The sequence below is a fragment of the Sardina pilchardus genome, chromosome 24, assembly GCF_963854185.1.
Source record: "Sardina pilchardus chromosome 24, fSarPil1.1, whole genome shotgun sequence".
NCBI lineage: Eukaryota > Metazoa > Chordata > Actinopteri > Clupeiformes > Clupeidae > Sardina > Sardina pilchardus.
In genome coordinates this window covers 9,792,488-9,811,998 of record NC_085017.1, presented here as the reverse complement: position 1 = coordinate 9,811,998, position 19,511 = coordinate 9,792,488, and the positions used below count along the sequence as shown (strand labels likewise).

At 42.9% G+C, this 19,511-nt stretch overlaps 1 protein-coding gene across 2 annotated transcripts in view; it reads left to right on the top strand.

Moving 5' to 3' along the window:
- The window catches only part of LOC134073046 (sodium/hydrogen exchanger 3-like), a 19,270-nt gene extending 1,024 nt beyond the window's left edge, over positions 1-18,246 (top strand). Inside the window, exons 1-16 of one of the 2 annotated variants that reach the window (XM_062529992.1) lie at positions 4,687-5,463; positions 8,663-8,965; positions 9,472-9,632; positions 10,137-10,215; positions 10,648-10,825; positions 11,317-11,537; positions 11,748-11,950; positions 12,614-12,703; positions 13,702-13,772; positions 14,041-14,170; positions 14,286-14,428; positions 14,904-15,018; positions 15,588-15,761; positions 16,098-16,152; positions 16,417-16,515; positions 16,917-18,246. In XM_062529992.1, the coding sequence (XP_062385976.1) occupies positions 5,115-5,463; positions 8,663-8,965; positions 9,472-9,632; positions 10,137-10,215; positions 10,648-10,825; positions 11,317-11,537; positions 11,748-11,950; positions 12,614-12,703; positions 13,702-13,772; positions 14,041-14,170; positions 14,286-14,428; positions 14,904-15,018; positions 15,588-15,761; positions 16,098-16,152; positions 16,417-16,515; positions 16,917-17,194 (2,649 nt within the window). In that variant the 5' untranslated portion in view covers positions 4,687-5,114 and the 3' untranslated portion in view covers positions 17,195-18,246. Of the gene's footprint in view, positions 1-4,686; positions 5,464-8,662; positions 8,966-9,471; positions 9,633-10,136; positions 10,216-10,647; positions 10,826-11,316; positions 11,538-11,747; positions 11,951-12,613; positions 12,704-13,701; positions 13,773-14,040; positions 14,171-14,285; positions 14,429-14,903; positions 15,019-15,587; positions 15,762-16,097; positions 16,153-16,416; positions 16,516-16,916 lie in introns of those variants that run through there. The other variant, XM_062529993.1, reaches the window with a different exon arrangement.
- Positions 18,247-19,511: the final 1,265 nt, after the last annotated feature.

The window sequence follows — 19,511 nt, the reverse complement described above, 5'->3', positions numbered from 1 at the left end:
ACTGTTTTCTACTTTAGTCTCCCTCACATAGATATGAATATGGCCATGTTGACGTATTCCTTAATAAAACTTAATGAGCAATACAGTATCTATGTATTCATGTCTATGCTTCCTCAGCTAAATAGGTTGCTTTATAGAGGGCTACATTTCCTCTACGGACCAATTGCAGTACAAGTGAATCTGATAGAGAAGGCCTTGTAGAGACGATTTGTGTCACATTTAATCACAAATAATGACTAAAAATAATAATATGATACGTGTATCACCATGATAATACAACATCTCTTTAAAATGGAAACAATCCTACCTGTCCCTAATAATATCATGCTCAGTTGTATGGTCAGAAAAAAAATTAAATGTCACTACAAATCTATTTGCATCAAACCAATTCCTCACCACATTTTACTTTAAGTTTGAGAGTCTTTGCAAGATGACTTGGCAATGTTATATTAAGACACAGTTTCATTGTGTGAGGGTGTCATTGTCATAATGAATGAGCAATATTGTCAGAGGAAGTGAAGATTGTGAACAATGAACATTTTTCAGAACAAATGTCATTAATAAGATGACAAGGTGTGGTCTGTTACTTGTGCAAAACTATTACTGGAAACTTTCCTGGAGAGGAAATTCTATCCAAACTCAAATAGATGACAGTTCATTCCTTGAGTGGAAGTTTGTCTCTCTGTAAACAGATACAGTATGTATCACACTTGTCATCTCGTGATGCTTCACCTAACATGTATCAAATGTGTTGTGCTAACATCTAATTATGTTTTTTGTTTTTTTTAGTATTTGTAATGTTATATTCAGCAGACTTATTTCATTGAGTGGTACATGAAGTGCTAAGGATATTTTCACAAACAAAGCCAGAAAGTATGGGCTCTAATCTAATCAAATGGCACTCAATGCACAATGCAAAGCATAACACTGAAAAGCGCAAATTAATGTTAATTTAATGAACTTCACTTTTAATATAATATTCAACACAGGAGAGGGACTCAGGGACATTCAGACAAATATATGAAGAGCTCTTTTCAAAAATGCTATACATCTATTTTTAAAAACACTAATAAGCCATGTTATTTAATTGTATACAGTAGTTCAGGTAATGTCAATAAAAGTGCAGTTGGGTTGTTTTTGATTGAGGAAAGACAAATCAAATAACAAAAACTCTATTACAGTTACACTGAAATTACTTGGAAAGCAAAATAATAAAAGTTATGAAAATGGTGGATATAAACCCCTTCCTACTCTGACACCCACATATTCTTCCTTCCCTTCTGTAGACTATCAATGGGTGCCTCTCATTCGTCTTTTTATATATCCTCCCTTCCTTCCTCTGTCCTCGTTCCCACTGATCTAGATAAAGAATGATGGGACGGCAGCAATGGGATAATCTATCCAGTGCTAGTTATAGATCAGTGGGAACGAGCCTGGAGGACTAAGCATCGAGGATCGAGGAGAGAGGTTGAGAATGGGCCTGAGTGAGAGTGACTCTACTGTATACTTAACATTTCACAGTCCATTAGATACAACCTCAAACTAAAGTGTTAAAAAAAAACTGTCGATAATCCTTATTCAAACAACAATAATCTGGCACCATTGGCTCGCGCTGCCATTAACGTGAACTGAAGTGTGACTGCTGGTTTGTGCGCACATGTGGAGGTCTGACCCAGAGCTTGCATCAGCGGAAGCCAGACAAATAGTCCCGACGCCCATAGGCGCTAAGGTGTGAAAGTGATGTAAGCTGGCGGGTTAATGTGGAGCTATATTAAACAAGTTTCAGGACTGGTGCTCCCTGAAGGACGGACACTGCTGCCGAACGTGTCGGTGACTCAGGTGATTACCCTGTACCTGGGGGGGGGGTAGAGTCACCAACCATGACTGAAGCTCTCCATCCAAACACAGACTGCGCTCTCTGGTGAGGTCAGAGAGAGTAGAGAGGATAAAGGATCTTTTTCGTAAGAATCGCATATAGTAGGCGACTTATGACATGGTCCTACATGTTGTTGCCATATTCGGCTTAAGGCGTAGGCCCATGTGTTTTTAACACATGGGCCTAAAAAAATTATTATTATTAAAATATTATTTATCATATAATGTTTAGTTAAAGGCTTTTCATATCTTCTTCTAAACCTTTTTTCCATATATGAACAGCTATGGGTATGAGTCATGACCAAAATGGCTCATTGTACCAAATATGGCTAAATCATAGACTCTTATTAACTGAATGGTCTCTGTGACATGGGAAGATTAAGGGTTAATTCAAACACACATACGTACATACATACACACAATCACACTTACAGCAAACACACAAACTCAGTTTGCGCCATCTTTTAAAAAACATCAATCACCTCATTGTACCTATTGCTTGGCACAAAGTCCTGGGCTCTTAGCCACTTAAAACAACCTGTTGATCAAGTGCCTTGTGTTACCAGAGTACAACAATCAGAAGCCTATAAGGCCCTCTTTCATGATGAATAATTTAAGACTATAAGTCTCTCTTTCATGATGAATAATCTAGGCCTACAGTGTACGTCTCTCTTTCATGATGAAACGAATCATTTAGGCCTATAATTCTCTCTTCCTTCATGATGAATAGTTTAAGCCTGTGCGGCTTTCTTTTATGATGAAGAACATAGGTCAATAAATTATATTTTATGATGAATGATGCTGGGAGGAGAATGCAGGTCCTGAGTGTATCAACAAATCCTGAGGTGTCTTTGAGATGTTTTTGTTTCTCAGCTATTGGTCTTGTAATGACCAAGTCCAATGATATGGACCTCAGAAGAGCATTGCACCATTGGTGAGTACCTGCAGGGGAAGCTCTAGATTCTGGTTACCGGGCACCTACCAACCTTCAACATGTCTCATGTCTCATTTCTCTCACACTTCACAAAGGAGCAGATCCACCGCGCTTCTGCAGCATTACATCTGGGACACTGAGAAAGATGCATGAAGCATCGAAACGTTAGTCCCTTTTGTGCTCCGAGTTTGTACTTTTAGTATTTCTCTCACACTTCTTTGGAGGTATGGTTCATATCTCTGGCTGGGTCCAGTACTCATCGCTTCCCTCTGAGGTCAAGTCCATGCAGGGAACATATGAGTGACAGCATGTCAAGTATGCCAACATCTCTAAATCAATTGTTCCCAGTTCCACAGGGTCTTGGCCATTTGAGCGTGTCTCCACTACAATTTTTGAGAACTTCTACAGGGCTGAAACAAGTACCTAAGAAGATAAAAAAAAAAGCCTCTGCAGAGTGAGTGAACTGAAGGCAAGAAGGTTTGTGTACAAGGACTTGTGATGGAAAAGAAAATCCAGCGTGGTGACACGGATGACAGATTGAGTGAGGAACCTCCTGCAGTTTCCAAAGGAGGGAGATGTCCAGTCCAGTACATGTTGGAGTTTGACTTCCTGTGACAGAACACATTTTCATTCTAATGAACCTCCAAGTGTACACTGGATCATCTTTTCCTCTAGTAGAATAACAGCCTTAAGAGTCAGACAAATGCTGACAACACAGATCAAGACACAGATTATGACTCAAATAAGTGCTTCGTCACTGGTATGTGTCTCGAAAGCAGGGGCTCTTTGGTCTCAAGGGGCTATTTCACTTCTTAAAAGAGTTGGCTTGACTTGTAAAGCTTGATTGAGGAGTGTAGGCTATGTCTTAACAAAAAAAAAGAAATCTAAAGTCACAGATTATGACTCGTTTGAATGTTACATTGCACCACAAAGTTCTGAAATATATTAATTATTTTGGATGGCAGTACTTGAGGTGAGCTGGTTACTCACTCATTACCCTTTCCCAGTAGTAAGAATCCTCTTCCTCCCGTGCGACCCCTGAACTTACACCCACTGTGGAATCGTCTCCAGGGTCGACACAGACCGTTGGAAATGAGTGAGGTTGTGTGAATCCTTCACTTATCCGCGACTCAAAATCTTTTAACGGATGTTGTGAAATGAACCGGTCAATCATTAAGAGACACCTCTGCGCCGAATTCTCAGAGAGTCCAAGTCCAAGCGTGTCAGTATGCATCTATTCAATCACTTCTGCTACATTCAAAAATGTATAAGCAAGGTCAGTCGTGACTGTGCATTCTAAGAATATCAACGTCCACCTGTCCTGGACTTTGCTAACCTGGCCTCCTTGAACACGACCCTGTGTGTAGAATGATATACTGTATATTGAAGTATAATGACATTGAATATTATGGTACGGTTTATAGAAGTGGGCCCTTGAACTCAGGTCTCAGAGAATTGGAGCTTATGCTGCTGACTCTTCCAGGAAGTTGACCACTCAGCACAGTGACCAGTTAAAGGTAATTGGCTCTCACAACATTGCTCCAAAAATATCCACCGCTGGCTTTTTTTTTTTTTTTTTTAATGTATCACTTGGAGCAGCACAGCTTTTGTTATGAGCGAAGAGAGGACCTCTCAGCCTCAGCTTTATCTTTTAGCCTTTAGCCTTACGCAGGACAGACAGAGACGCGACCAAAGCTGGTTTCACTGGGCAGGCGTCAGGGTCGCTGTCCTTCTGTCATGGGATGGCGGAGGTCTTAGGTTTTTAAAGGGCGGCTGGGTGGGTGTCCCTGGGCCCCTCCCTGTATGGAGGCAGGTGCTCTATAAAAAGGCTGACTTTCTCACTTAGAGGACCTCTGCACTCACCGCCTCAGTGCCTCCACCTTACCACACAGAGAGAGAGAGGAGAGAGGGGGAGAGAGAGAGGGAGAGAGAGAGAGAGAGAGGGAGAGAGAGGGAAGGAGGGAGAAAGTCAGACAGAGTAGAGCTGTGACAATATTAGGACATCTTGTTCGGCCACTTCGGTCGGAACCTCCTGAAACTTTTTTTCAGAGCTTTACCTGGAGCCACATCATACCAACATCGCGGCTGAATCAGACTCAGAGTTGCCCTGACCTTAGGACAGCAGCACTGGAACTAACATTTACATTTTTATTTTTCATTGTGCTGGAACACTTTCTATTTGGGACTTGACACTGGATGCTGTGTCGCACCATAGCTGAAGACTTCTAAAAGTTTCTGTGGAAGAACTTATATATATATATATACCCATCGCTTCTTTCCTTTATTTTTCCTCTGAGACCTCACCATGCATGTTGCCCACTCCGTCCTGTTGGGGGTGGCTAGGCTTATATGCCTGACACTCATAGTGCAAGCCGTGGGCAGTTCTGGGGCATCCAGCGAGCACCTTCTGTACGAAACTGGGCACCATGACTCAACGCATCACCCGGAGAACGCTTCCAGGGCGCTCGCTGTATCGCCTGGACGCGCAGCACAGGAGGAGGAGGAGGCCGGGCATCTCCGCTCTGACGTTCACGAGTCTGGACATCCGCCTCACAACATATCTGAGGTGGCCATAGTCACATTCAAGTGGCACCACGTGCAGGAGCCCTACGTGGTGGTGCTGTGGATCTTTGTGGCAGGGATGTGCAAGCTGGGTGGGTATCGCCAGTCTTAACATCAAAGGAACATCTGCTGGTGTATGTGGATAGACATTATACAATCATGCCAAAGGAATAATAGAGTGTGAATATGTGTCATCGCTCCGCTTCTATTGAAAATGAAAAATAGCTGTTATTTTTGTTCTTGTATGTCTGTATGTATGTTAAGATTAATTCTGTAGATGTTGGTGTTACCTGCGAAAACAACCGATGGTCTTTTAAAACGATGTCATGACTGATTACTGAAACATGAGGCCTGGGCCGGGTTTCCCAGATTCGTTAAGAAGCTCTTAAGTGCTAAGAACTTCTTAGGAGCGCTCTAAGAACGTTCTAAGAACACTCCTAAGAAGTTCTTAGCACGTAAGAGCTTCTTAACGAATCTGGGACACGCGGCCCCTGATCTTAGCACTTCTTTCTCACATGAATCTCCTGTAGAATAGGGCTTCAGAACTATAATTCCACTACCACTACCACTAGTTCAACTCGTTGGGTGAGATTACTGACTGACTACATGAATTAAATCATTCTGAATCATCATGACTTCTCAGGTCATGTGAATAGAGATACAGGTTTTGAGCCAAACACAGGGAGGAGTGGGGAGATTGTCTGAAGGTTGGACCCAGCACTGGGGCTGGGGAGGTTGCCAGTAGTTGCTGAAAGGTTGCAGAAAGGTTGCAGAATGGTTGCAGAGGCTGCAGACAGAAGTTGACAAGTACTAGCAGTGATTCACAGCATGCTATCAGAGGGTCACTCGACTGTTTTGACGAGACATTCCACAGATAAAACCAGCTGAAGCAGCATGTGGCTCACAGCACCTTATTTGTGCGACGTCAGAAGATGGCTCAGATGTTGGTGTTCTGGCGGGAGATGTGTCATTTTCTTTTTCTTTTCTTTTTTTTTATCTGAGCCTAGGACTTGGTTGTACTTTGCGATGGTCTGGATGTGTTTAACACAAAAGCTGCCATCGTGGCGTCATGCCTCAGGGGAATATGTACATTTTAAGAGGCTTGGTTTAATAGATGTAAATCGGGACAGAAGTGGGATTGTACCATAATTTCCAAACTATTAGCCGAAATTTATTCAGCTATGAGGTTAATATACGGGGGCCAGTGATGCGCGGGCTGATCCAAATCGAGCGGGCGACCGCGGTCACCCGCGGTCACCCGCGGTTATGGGTCAAGAAAAAATATTTTTAATGATATGCGGGTCATGTTTGGTCGGGTCGGTAAAAAAAATAAATTGTCATTTATATCGTACATAATTGTCTTTAGAAGAAAAAGACATAAGTTGCAGCATTCCCACTGAAACGCGATTCTATCCCCCACATTTTGTCACGAACATGTAGAAATGCACTTGTTGTTTCTGCGTAGACAGACCCTCGGCTACACTTGACATGCAGTTGTGTTCTGTTCTCAGAGCATATGCTTTCTCTGTCTATGATCTGCAGCTTTTATCTCGAACTGCTGGCCTCTACAGAAAGTGGCAGAATCGTCTACTGAGCAGCGAAGTTGCCGATGCAATGCGTGTTTCTCAAGTCTGATAATTTCCAGCAAGATCGAATGGTATTATGGAAAGAAAAATAAACTAAAAGTTTCCCAAATCAGGAAATATTTCTTAATTTAATGTCATCAAGGCATATAGCCTACAATTGGTATGAGCATGCAATATGTGCGTCCTTGCGCAACTTATAGGCCTAGTGGCTCGTTGGAAAGCCCCACGTCTGCTCTTCCCCACGTCGTGCAATAAAGGTTTCATCTCGCTGCATTTTATAATCGCGGAGCAATGGACTTTTGGTCCATTGATGAAGACGTTAATAAAGAGTTTCTTAATAATATTCTATGCCTGCATTTCATGCTTGGGAGAGCTTCAAGGCATTCATGTGAGGAACGGCTGAAACAGAATTTGTATAGGAAAATCCTAGGCTAATTATGTTCAATGTTGAGTCAAACAGCCACATTTTTGGATGAATGCTGACACGGAACAAAAAAAAGGTAGACTAAATGCATGTTTCCCAAATTCTGAGCAATTATAGGCTATATATAATTAGGCAATATAGGCTATATTATTGTTTTACATGCATATGAGATACCAATTTTGCATAGCTCAATGACCCTACGACTAAGTTAGACTAGGCTACTTTTTACAATAAGCGGGTCGGGAAGCGGGTCGGGTCCTGTATTTCAATAATTTTTTTTTGCGGTCCGAGTTGCGGTCGGGTTAGTTGTAAACGGCGGGGCGGGGCGGGGCGGGGCGTTCAGACACGTACCCGCGCATCACTGACGGGGGCAAGTAATATGGTATTAATATGATTTTGTTTTCCTTATTTTCCGTATTTTCTTCTTCCATTTCCTCTGTTGTCTCCTTATCTTCATATATATTTCTGTACCAACATCAAAAAGGTCAGTGTAAGACATTGCAAGTTCTGGTCTCTTTGAGGAGAAAGAGAAAAAATATATCAAATATTAGTCAGCAAAGAATTCCCATTTCAGGACATCATCTTGTTAAATCACCTGACTTACCCTTTTTCTAAACATATAACTTCAGAAGACTCTTGAAATCAAACAAAAACAAATCCCTTTGTTTCCCTTGCCCAGCCCTTTATAACTCCTCAAAGGTTAATAATGCACCAAAAGAAAAATATAAAGTTAACACCACCATAGAAGTCTGGCTGTAGAGACTATATTTCACACTGGAGGTGTCAATCATTCACAAACCATACCAAACCTAAATAAACAAAATATCACCTCAAAGCGGAGATTAAGATTTCTTCTGTAATGGTTGACGTGACCTTAGCAAAGAGAGTGGAAAAATAAACAGCGTTGTAAGACAAACTACTGCGGAAATGAGTTTGATTTAATGTCCACGTGGCTTCCCCATATGAACCCAAATGTACCCAGATGAGCTATGTTTCATGAAATTGTGCCACTTGAGGGACATTCAGAGGACCTTTCTGTAAGCACAAACCTACGGGTCGCTAGACAACCTTTGGCTCTCCAAGGCCACCGCTGCCTCTGTCAATTTATTCCCATTATGATGTATCAGACTTAAACATGGGAGAAAGGAATGATATATTGAAAGACCTTTAAATGAGATGACCGTGATCCCCCTTTTCTCACTCTTTCTTGTTCTCTCTCTCTCTCTCTCTCTCTCTATCTCTCTATCTCTCTCACTCTCTGTGTTTCTCTCTCACCTGCAGTGTTTGAGCTGAACCACCATGTGACCAGCGTGTTCCCCGAGAGCGGTCTGCTCATTCTCATCGGCTTCATCCTGGGTGGGATCGTGTGGGGCGCAAACAACGTCCAGACCTTCACGCTGACGCCCACCGTCTTCTTCTTCTACCTGCTGCCCCAGATCATCCTGGACGCCGGCTACTTCATGCCCAACAAGCTCTTCTTCAGCAACCTGGGCGCCATCCTCGTCTTCGCCATCATCGGAACGTGCTGGAACGCGGCCGCCGTGGGGCTCTCTCTGTGGGGCTGCTACCTAGGGGGCGCCATGGGTGAGTGTCCTGGAAGGTCAAAGGTCAAGGGAGTTTTAAATGTCCAGGGACAATTATGAAGGAGTTACACTGCACTCGCGACAAAGAAGGTACCAGACAAACTAAAACAGAAAATCTCCAAAATAAGTGTCTGCACACTTCAATCCTTTTTGCAAGTTTTAGCTAGGCTATTAAAACTTTGAAGTGATTGAAGATTGAAGTGTAAAGACAGTTTATTTTGGAAATGTCCAGGGACAAAATGAAATGACAAAACACACCCAAACATGAGTACTGTGTTATGCAACATAATTGTATTAAAGCACATAAAAGAATGCTTATAGTTTGGTTCAAAATTAGCAGAACCACAGTTGATATAACTAAAGCCCACCTAATCATGATTGATTGGACACCAAACGTTGAAGCCGGACCCCAACCCTTCCCCCCAGAAATGTGGTAAAACATTGAGGTAGAAGATTAACAAAAGCAGCCTTCTGAGGTGAGAGGTCACGACCTTGGTTCTTCTGCAGGTGAGCTCAACATCGGCCTGTTGGAGTTCCTGCTCTTTGGGAGCCTGATCGTCGCTGTGGACCCTGTGGCTGTGATCGCTGTGTTTGAGGAGGTGCATGTCAACGAGGTCCTCTTCATCTTGGTCTTCGGAGAGTCACTCCTCAACGACGGTGTCACAGTGGTCAGTTTTCTGCAAGGTTCATCACACCCACACACATACACACACACGCGCACACACACACACACACACACACACACACACACACACACACACACACACACACACACACCACACACACACACACACACACACACACACACACACACACACACACACACACACCACACACACACACACACCACACACACACACACACACACACACACACACACACACACACACACACACACACACACACACACACACACACACACACACACTCTCTCTCTTTCTAGAACAGAGTGAATACATTGACACAAAGATTATCTGTACTGTACCCTATTGAAAATATTTACAAAGTTAAACTGATCTGTGGTCAGAGGATTAACAAAGTTCCCATTTGATCTTCCGACGTTTGGTAAATATTTACCGAGGAACACCGTGAGTCCGTGACTGATAATGTTCCTCATGTAGTGATATGAGGCTGGAACAAATATATGGATCTGATTTTTTGTTCCTGTATAGGTGCTCTACAACGTTTTTGATGGCTTCGTGTCACTGGGAGGGGAAAATATTGACGCTGTGGAAATCATCAGAGGCATAAGTAAGAACATGAGAGTCTTACATTTGCTGTCACAGTATTTCATTCTAAATCCAAAAAAAAAAAAAAAGAGTTAACTGTAAAGTGTCTTAAAAAGCGCTATGAATATTTTATATCATATTATTATAATGATTTCATTATTTATTTTTTGAATTTCAAATTTAACTGACCTGATCAAGTTGGCCCCAGCTGTGGTGCAACTGGCTGTGCAACTGGCTGTGTACCGGCGCCCCCGGTTCGATTCCTGCCCTGTGGTCCTTTCCGGATCCCATCCTTGCTCTCTTTCCCATTCGCTTCTTGTCATTCTCCACTGTCCTATCATTAAGGACATAAAAAGCCCAAAATATATATATGCAAAAAACTGATCAAGTTACCTCATTCTGTCTAATTTGACACAACGTTTCCTCCTCCTCTCCTTTTCTCTCCGGCCCTCAGTCTCGTTCTTCGTGGTGGCCTTTGGAGGGGCCCTGGTGGGTGTGGTGTTTGCCATCCTGCTCTCGCTAATCACCAGGTTCACCAAGAACATCCAGATCATTGAGGCCGGCTTCATCTTCGTGCTGGGATACCTGTCCTACCTGACCGCAGAGATGCTCTCCCTCTCAGCCATCCTTGCGTAAGGGGAACACATACACACACACACTCTCTCTCTCTCTCTCTCACTCACACACACACTCTCTCACACACACACACACACACACACACACACAAACAATGTCATTCAGAGCCAGGTCATTTTCTATAATGTGTGACCTTTGTCAGTAATCATTTCTCAAGCCACTTTAGAGGATCCAGACCTAGTGACCAATGGAAAAACTCTATGATTACAGGATAGCATTCTAGCAGAGAGGGTTAAAGCAGATCTTTGATTTGACTGATGGCGGAACTCTGTGATTGACAAGACATTCTTGTAGCCGATAACTTTCTCTGTGATTGCAGGATAACATTCTAGTAACTGATAGCAGAACTCTGTGATTGCAGGATAACATTCTAGTAACCGATAGCAGAACTCTGTGATTGCAGGATAACATTCTAGTAACTGATAGCAGAACTCTGTGATTGCAGGATAACATTCTAGTAACCAATAGCGGAACTCTTTAATTGCAGGATAACATTCTGTGGGGTGTGCTGTCAGAAGTACATCAATGCCAACATGGACGAGAGGTCCGTGATCACAGTGCGCTACGTGATGAAGGTGATTGCCAACGGCTCCGAGACCATTATCTTCGTCTTTCTTGGCATCACGGCCATCGATAAAGCCATCTGGGTTTGGAACACTGGCTTCATCCTGCTCACCATCTTTTTCATTCTCTTGTACAGATTCATGGGTGAGCAGAAACAACATGTGATGATGAGAAATGTATATGTGTTGTATGAAACAAAGTGTGTGTGTGGGTGTGTGTGTGTGTGTGTGTGTGTGTGTGTGTGTGTGTTTGTGTGTGTGTTATGTGTGTGTGTGTGTGTGTGTTTGTGTGTGTGTGATAACCTGCATCTGTGTATTGACCACGCACGTGTCCTGTGTGTTTCTCGTCCCAAAGGTGTCTTCTTCCTGACGTGGATCCTGAACAAGAATCGCCTGGTGCCCATCGAGCTCATCGACCAGGTGGTGATGGCGTACGGTGGCCTGCGAGGGGCGGTGGCCTACGGCCTCGCTGTGATGCTCGATGGGGACAAGATCCCGGAGAAGAACCTCATGATCAGCACCACGCTCATAGTCATCTACTTCACTGTGATCTTACAGGTGAGGCCTTACACTGGCCCCAGGCATAGGGTTAGCAATAGGCTACTGGTAAAAGATGCTCACTTCCTGTCCTCTCCTCCTCTCCTGTTCTCTCACAATATAGACAATAAAGGCATAATACATTTTAATCTAATTTTACCCCCCCTCCCCTTTTTTTTTTGGGGGGGGGGGGGGGGGGGGGGGTAGCAATACTGAACAAAAGGTTGCTAAGCCTGAGGCATATAGGGTTAGCATTATACAATACTGCCAAAAAATGGTTGAGAAGTAAACACATCAACCCCTCCATTCAGTGCTCAATGGGTGCGGATGTGCAGTAACGCCACCATGGTGTCAAGGACACTTACAGTATGTGACCTGCATGTTGGGCATCAATTTCTGACATTATATATATCATATACCTTCCATTTCAGATGCATTCTGAGGCTATTAGCCTACTGATTTTCGCTGATTAGTTAAAGAAGTAAAACAAAATCTAGATCACAGAATAATTTATGTGCAAGTAAAACTGTGGCCACACTGCAAATGTACACACACCACTTGATTGTAATGTTGCACGTGGACTCGTATCGTATTATAGCTGTAGTCACTCAGTATATATGTATAGAAGTCTGATCTCTGTACTGATGTTGAGTCTGATGAGTGTGATTGACTCCTGTCGGTCAGGGAATCACCATGAAGCCCTTGGTGCAGTGGCTGAAGGTCAAGAGAGCGGAACACTCTGATCTCAAGCTGGTGGAGAAAGTCAACAACAGAGTGAGTCTGCTTGTCTTAATGTATGTCTTACACAGAATGAGAAAATGTGTACAATCGATATAGAGTGAATCCACAACATGCTCGATGGTGTTTTGAGCCCCTAACGTCGTTTTCCAGGCAGCGCTGCCACTGTTGACACGTAATCCCACCCCTAACCCTAACCTTAACCTTAACCCATGCCTAACCCTAGCACCTTCCAGGCAGCCCTGCCTTGAAGACAACGTTGGGGGCTCAAAACACCAAGAGATCCACAACACATGGAAACCCAACGACTCAAAACACACATACAGTATACATGCCACAAACAAGCCATGATCTGGTTGATATATGTTATTTCAAATACAGACAAGGAAGCTCCACACTGCACAAAACTTTCTGTCACTCTCATGATCTGAGAAAGATCTCTAGGCGAGACAAAGAAATATTTGAAAGTACTCTCCTTTAAGCCTACCTTACACTGCCAAGATTTGGGAAAGATTCTTGAAATATTGTAGTCTTTTGAGTAAACGCTTGAATGAGGGGCATTAGTTAAAAGACTACAATCTTTCAAGAATCTTTCCCAAATCTTGTCAGTGTAAGGTAGGCTTTACTTAGCCTCGCGAGCCATCCACGTACTTCCGGCCAAGGATTGCCTCCACTACGTGTCTGGCCGTGCTCCTCTGTGGAGCATTCTGCTCGGTAGAATTGTAACAGAACGCCCCCCCTCCAGAAAGCAGCCAATAAACGAAGAGACGGGTTGGTGGGGGGCGAAAAGGGGAGGGCGCTCGTGACGATGACGTTAAACGCCTGCGCTATGTTGTTATGAGTAACTATCGCCGATTGGGTGAGAGCTGTCCAATCAATTCAAACCAGAACTGGGCGTTACTTCCCGCTTCCTGCAAGCGCTTCAGAGCAAAGTTCCAGACCATAATACGAAATGAAATGGTAGTATTATGGGATGGTCAGGACCAGGCTAGGCTTTACTCTCTCACTCACCCTCTTTGTGACCTCCCATGCAGGCTTTTGATCACATCCTGTCTGCAGTGGAGGACATCTGTGGTCGGATCGGAGACAACTGGTGGACCAGAGGGTAGGTTTGTTGTTTTACTGTACATAGTAGGCTATGGAACCCCTAAAAGGACAAAAAACACCACATGTCCCTTCCACACAAACAAATGCACTGTCCCTTTAGGAATTCCATAGGATAGATTCCTAGAGAAAGAGATGAATATGATTGGGGTGATTGATTGTTCATGTTAAGGGATTCAGTTGTGCATTTGTAATGTAAATAATTCTGTCAATGGTTCTGGGAAAACCATTCAGTTGCTGCAAAGGTAAAATGTTTTTGTCTCCATCAGGTGGAAGCGCTTCGAGGAGAAGTACATCAGTTGGTTTCTGATGAAACCCAAACAGAGGAAGACGAGGGACTACCTGTTTGGCATTTTTCACAAGCTCAATCTGGAGGACGCCATGAACTACGTCACAGAGGTGAGAAAACACACTTACCTTAAGAAGAATTTGTCTTACTCGGTTAGATTTTTTTTTTTTTCAGTGGAATCATCTCTGTGAGGTAATTGATAATAGCTCCCCCTGCTGGTCACAGGGTGAGCGCAGGGGCTCTCTTGCGTTTGTGCGGGGCGACGAGGACGCCCAGGTGGACTTCAGAAAGAAATTTGGCGCAGACATCGAAGACGTTATGCCAGACATCATGGTGGACACGGAGCATGTACCCATGTCTTCCATCTTGTGAGTATAGAGTGCACTACAGTATGGGTAGTAGGAGTAGTGTTACTCTAAACTACTTCATTCTGCACTTCATACTACTTCAGAAGTCCCAGGGGGTTGTGGGACTAATCACAAATGTCCGACTACAACAGCAGAGACAGTTTCACTGCTGCCCTCATAATGCCAAGTTCAACATGAGGCACACTCAGTGTTGTAACCCCCCCTCATAATCACCTGGGATCCCCAGTGGATAAGAGCTCTCTGTTACATTTTGAGTTTGACATTTGTTGTTTGTATTTTGTATTTCATGCACTTAATATTAACGTTTCAGCTCATGTTATGTTCATGATATGCATAAACTACAGTATGATTGAATAAAAGTGACAAATATGTTATGTCATGTTGTGTTATCTCATAAAGGAACCTAAGGTGGTTGCCAGTGTGTGTATGTGTGTACTGTATGTTTGTTACTGAGCTTTGCTTCTGGTTCTTTCAGACGGGACACCGTACCCTCTGTGTCTCTGGACATTCACGAGCAGGACATGACAGGCTTAGGGGAGGGAGACGCCCACGACCTGCTTCAGGAGCACCTGTACAGGAGCAGGAAACATGTACGGACAACATACATACAAACAAACAAACAAACAAACAATAACACACAAACAAACAAACAATAGAGAAGAGTTTGATTCCAAAATGCTATATCAATTTTAAAAACATTAAAAAGTCATGCTATTTAATTGTGAATTCCAGTAAATATCAATCAAATAGCACTTGTGTTGTTTTGATTGAGTAAAGACAAATCAAATACTGTAGAAATATCCAAAAACATTTCTACTGAAATTACTGAGGGAAAAAAAAAATATTTATGAAAATTCATTAAAATGGTGGATAGCGTTTTGAAACCAGACTCTTCTCTAGCACACAGATCCTGACTGTGTATTACTTTGCCAGAGCATCAGAGGGTTTTGGTGCGATGTTTATTGAAAAACTACCTATGTCAACTTTTCACATGGTGCAATTAAATGCTCTTTCCTATTAATGATCATACACAACTTAAAGCTATGGACTCTTGATCCATATTTCAACACTATAATGCCAGTAGGCTTTAGTGACATGCTAGAGTGAAACAACTCTCTGCTTTGCTCTCTTGTCTTTTTTCCCTCCGCGGTTCCATTAGCACCGTCACAAGTACAGCAGGAGCAACTTCAGCATCAACCAGAGCGAGGACGAGGTCCAGGAGATCTTCCAGAGGACCATGAGGAGTCGGCTGGAGTCCTTCAAGTCGGCTAAGATGGGCGTCACGCCGGGCAAGATCATCACCAAGCACCCTCAGAAGGACCGACAGCAAAAGGTCAGAGGTCAACGAGGAACCTCTGTCATTCACTCACTTCACACATTCAGTATATTGTATCTTAAACTGTAGCCTACGGTTCATTCTATTTTTGTATTATTTTAGTCAATTAGTAGTTTATCTATTTTGCTTTATGGTACTGTATGGAATAAAAAAAAACATTGTGCTAAGAACACAGAACTTTAGATGAATCTTCCCAGTCAAATATATTCTGTCCTTTTGGGTCCATACCAAACAAACATTTCTGCTACAGTGATGTCAATGTCAATGTATGTGTATAGCTCATTTAAAAAACAACAACAGTTGACCAAAGTGATCTCTGTGATCTCTCTGCAGATGGCCAATGGCAACCCCACAGACAGAAGCAAAAACCATCCCTATGGCGATGAAGGTGAGGCTCACCTTCCGTTTCTAGTTTGTTTTTCCAGCTAGCGATCAGGCTCATCACTCTATAAAGCCAGCCATCTTCACCATATTTGTTATAATATATTTACCTGCGCCAAGGAGGTGATGTTTTTGGGAATGATCCGTATCACCGCCTGGATGCAGGAGGCGGTATTATGTGTTCGCTTGGCCGAGGTTTGCGCTCTCTGAGTGCTTTTCTAGTTGTTGTTATACAGTATTTGTTGTGATGCCTCTTGTTTCTGTGGAGCAGATTTCGAGTTCTCGGTCTCAGAAGGGGACAGTGCATCAGGAGGCGAGGGGGCCACAGCAGGTGGATACTCCTTCAGGGCACCACCCTACACTGTGGGAAGTAAGATCACCTGCACAGACACATACATACGAATGCTCGATCACAATTACATGCCAGACACAGTCAGATAGTACAGCATGTGATGGGCAATTGCTATGATGGGCAGTACAGGGAGAGACAACTGCTTGTCTGAAAAAATATTTAATTAACTTATTCATAGAAAAAAAACAACAATGAAGATGCCCATTTATCTGGGTAGTATTAGCTCCGTATTATGTTAAAGTATTATCATTTTGGTGAGACGTGGCCTACACTCCTCGATCAAACTTTACAAGCCAAGTCAAACCAACTTCTTTAAGAACTATTAAAATGACTTATTGGGAAAATGTGAGATATGACGGGGTATGAGCAATATCAAATAAGCTGTGGATTAACCGCTGAAACATTCCTCTGCTCCTCAGCTGGGATTGAGAACCCCGCCTTCATGCCTGAGATAGACACGCCCCCTTCGATGCGCCCCCCGCCGTGGCTGACCGAGGCGGAGACGGACGCGTCGGTGGCGCCTTCCCAGCGTGCTCAGCGGCGGCTGCCCTGGACGCCCAGCCAGATCCGCCGGCTGGCGCCGCTGCGGGTCAGCACGCGCTCCGAGGACTCCTTCGCCATGGCCGACGTCCTCAGCCCAGAGGAGGACCCCCAAGATCCTCCTCCTCCGCCCCCTCACGATGGGACGCACATGTAGTAGGGCTTAGCCCAAGAGCAGAGGCGGACATCCCGGCTGCAGAGTGTTGAAGTCCCGCCATTGTATTCCTTCTGCCTGCCCTATGCACTTAACTCAAGTGATATCTCCAATTGGCTGATCGTCCTGGCTGAAGAATTGTGGTAACTAAGACAGAGACCTTCTAATGAGGAGACACAGCACTCAAAGAATCCTCCATAGACATGCCTGGGGTTAGTGTGTAACGCCAGTATGGCAGTAGTGTCCACAAATATCCTGCCTTTTCCTTTATGCCTCCCAATTCAATTGTATAGGAAAATAGCTGCCTGATAACTGCCCAAAGTGTGTTGCAAGATGGCCGCGGAGTGGAGGGATTTGCCTGATTAGGATCAGGTTGACTGAATGGTTTGAACAAATATTATGTGGTAGGACTTTATGAAGCCGGGATGTCGAGCTCTACCCCAGAGTTGCGCTTCAGTAGCAATTGCCAAAGGACCTCAGAGAAGATGAGCTCGACCTCAGGGAGGCTTCCATGTCATACAATTCCCATAACCCTTTGCTCTTAAGTTCCCTCCTCTTATTTCCTCAATTATAACCCTCGACTCCTCACCACTTTCAGGATAGCATCTTGTGCTATGTGGAAAAGATGTGAAAACAATGACAACAATGCACTGAACTGTATTTAAGGTATAGCTAATGACCCAAATAGGACAGGAAACAAAAGAGATATTAGATTCATGTGTTCAGGCCATTTGTTCTATTGTCTTAATCTTGTTAAGAGGCTCACGGCATATTTTCACATGTAAATAGAATTGATGCAGTGTTAACACTGATATTTATTTGGGCACACCGGACATAAAGAATTTCTGTTTATATTTATTTGGGTAAAGCTGTTGCTGAAATCATTGTACTTATCCGCGATGAGAAAGGATCTTTTGATTTCATTTTAATCAATTCATTACAGTTAACATTTGGAAAAATATGTAAGTGAGATCATTACCATGATTTTTCAAATTGTATTTTGTTACATAATCTACTGTAAATTCTTGTAAAATAAATACATATTTATTCCTTAACTCCGAGGTCATTTCTGTGCACCATGTCTGCTATTCAATTAGCATCTGTGTCAGTATTTAAGATATAAATGCAGTGGCCCTTTCAGAAACTGCATGCTGTATGCAACTTCTATTTGATATAATTCTAAAACTCTTACTTTGCCCTGTCAATACTCAACGTAAAGGACAGTGAAAATATGGGTGTCACCTTTGAAGGATAAGTACATCTTACGGGAGAAAAAAACACAAAAGGAGAAAATGATTTTGTTTACATATATATTTTAATTAAAATAACAATTAAATAGGACAACCAAATAAAAGGCTCAAGGAAAGACCAAAGTCAGATAAGTGTTAAGACAAAACAACGACAAAACAATCTTTACATATATATTTCTAAAATAGGACATTTTTGTTTTTTTTTCGTGATCAGGCAGGCGATTCAGCGCATCATACTGTGATCAAAGCAGTATTTAACCGTTATTTAACCATTATTCTGTCTTTATTCATCGTTAAAATGCACCACGGTCACAGAGGTGTAGGGTTCGGAGATGTCTGGAGATTACTTCAAGATGCAGTCCACGATTCTGGCTTAAGTTTTTTTTTTTGTTACATCTGAACTGAACAGCTCATCAAATTACACCCCTCTCCTTTCCGTGCTTCTGAAGCAAGGTGTTGATTGGCTGGAATTGTTTGTTCTCCTATATAAAGAGAGAGGATTGTGTACACCATTTATTGGTTTATTGAAGCGCACACATCGACAGACAGCTAACAGAGCTGCAAGGGTTAATTCGCTGAATTTGCCAAAAAGTTAAATTGGGTTAGAATCTCAGACTGCATATTAAAAAGGTAGGTGGACATCAATGTCTCGCACACACATATTCTTTGTTGTTCAGCTCTTAAGCTCGTTCAACTATAACACGTTCAAGGGAAGAGTTCTCAAAGTTTGATGTTCCTTTTGCATGTGATTGGCTGTCTCTGGCCACAGACAAGCATCTAATTGGCTGAAGCCCATCTGTGCGAGTTGTGCTATACAAGTGCCCACCTGCCTACAAGTATGGATGGCCCTGACACCTCAAAGATGATCTGTTTATCAATGTGTTCTTGGCATAAAGAGGTACACCAGTCTCTCGTATACTCTCATACACACACAAACATACTATACAGAATATCATATCTCAATATATACTCATCATCCATATAGACAAGGCTCTTTTTTGCCCCTTTAAACTTTTTTTTTTCTTTAGAGTAAAAGCTTTTTTTTCTTGGATTAATATTTATTTCTTGTT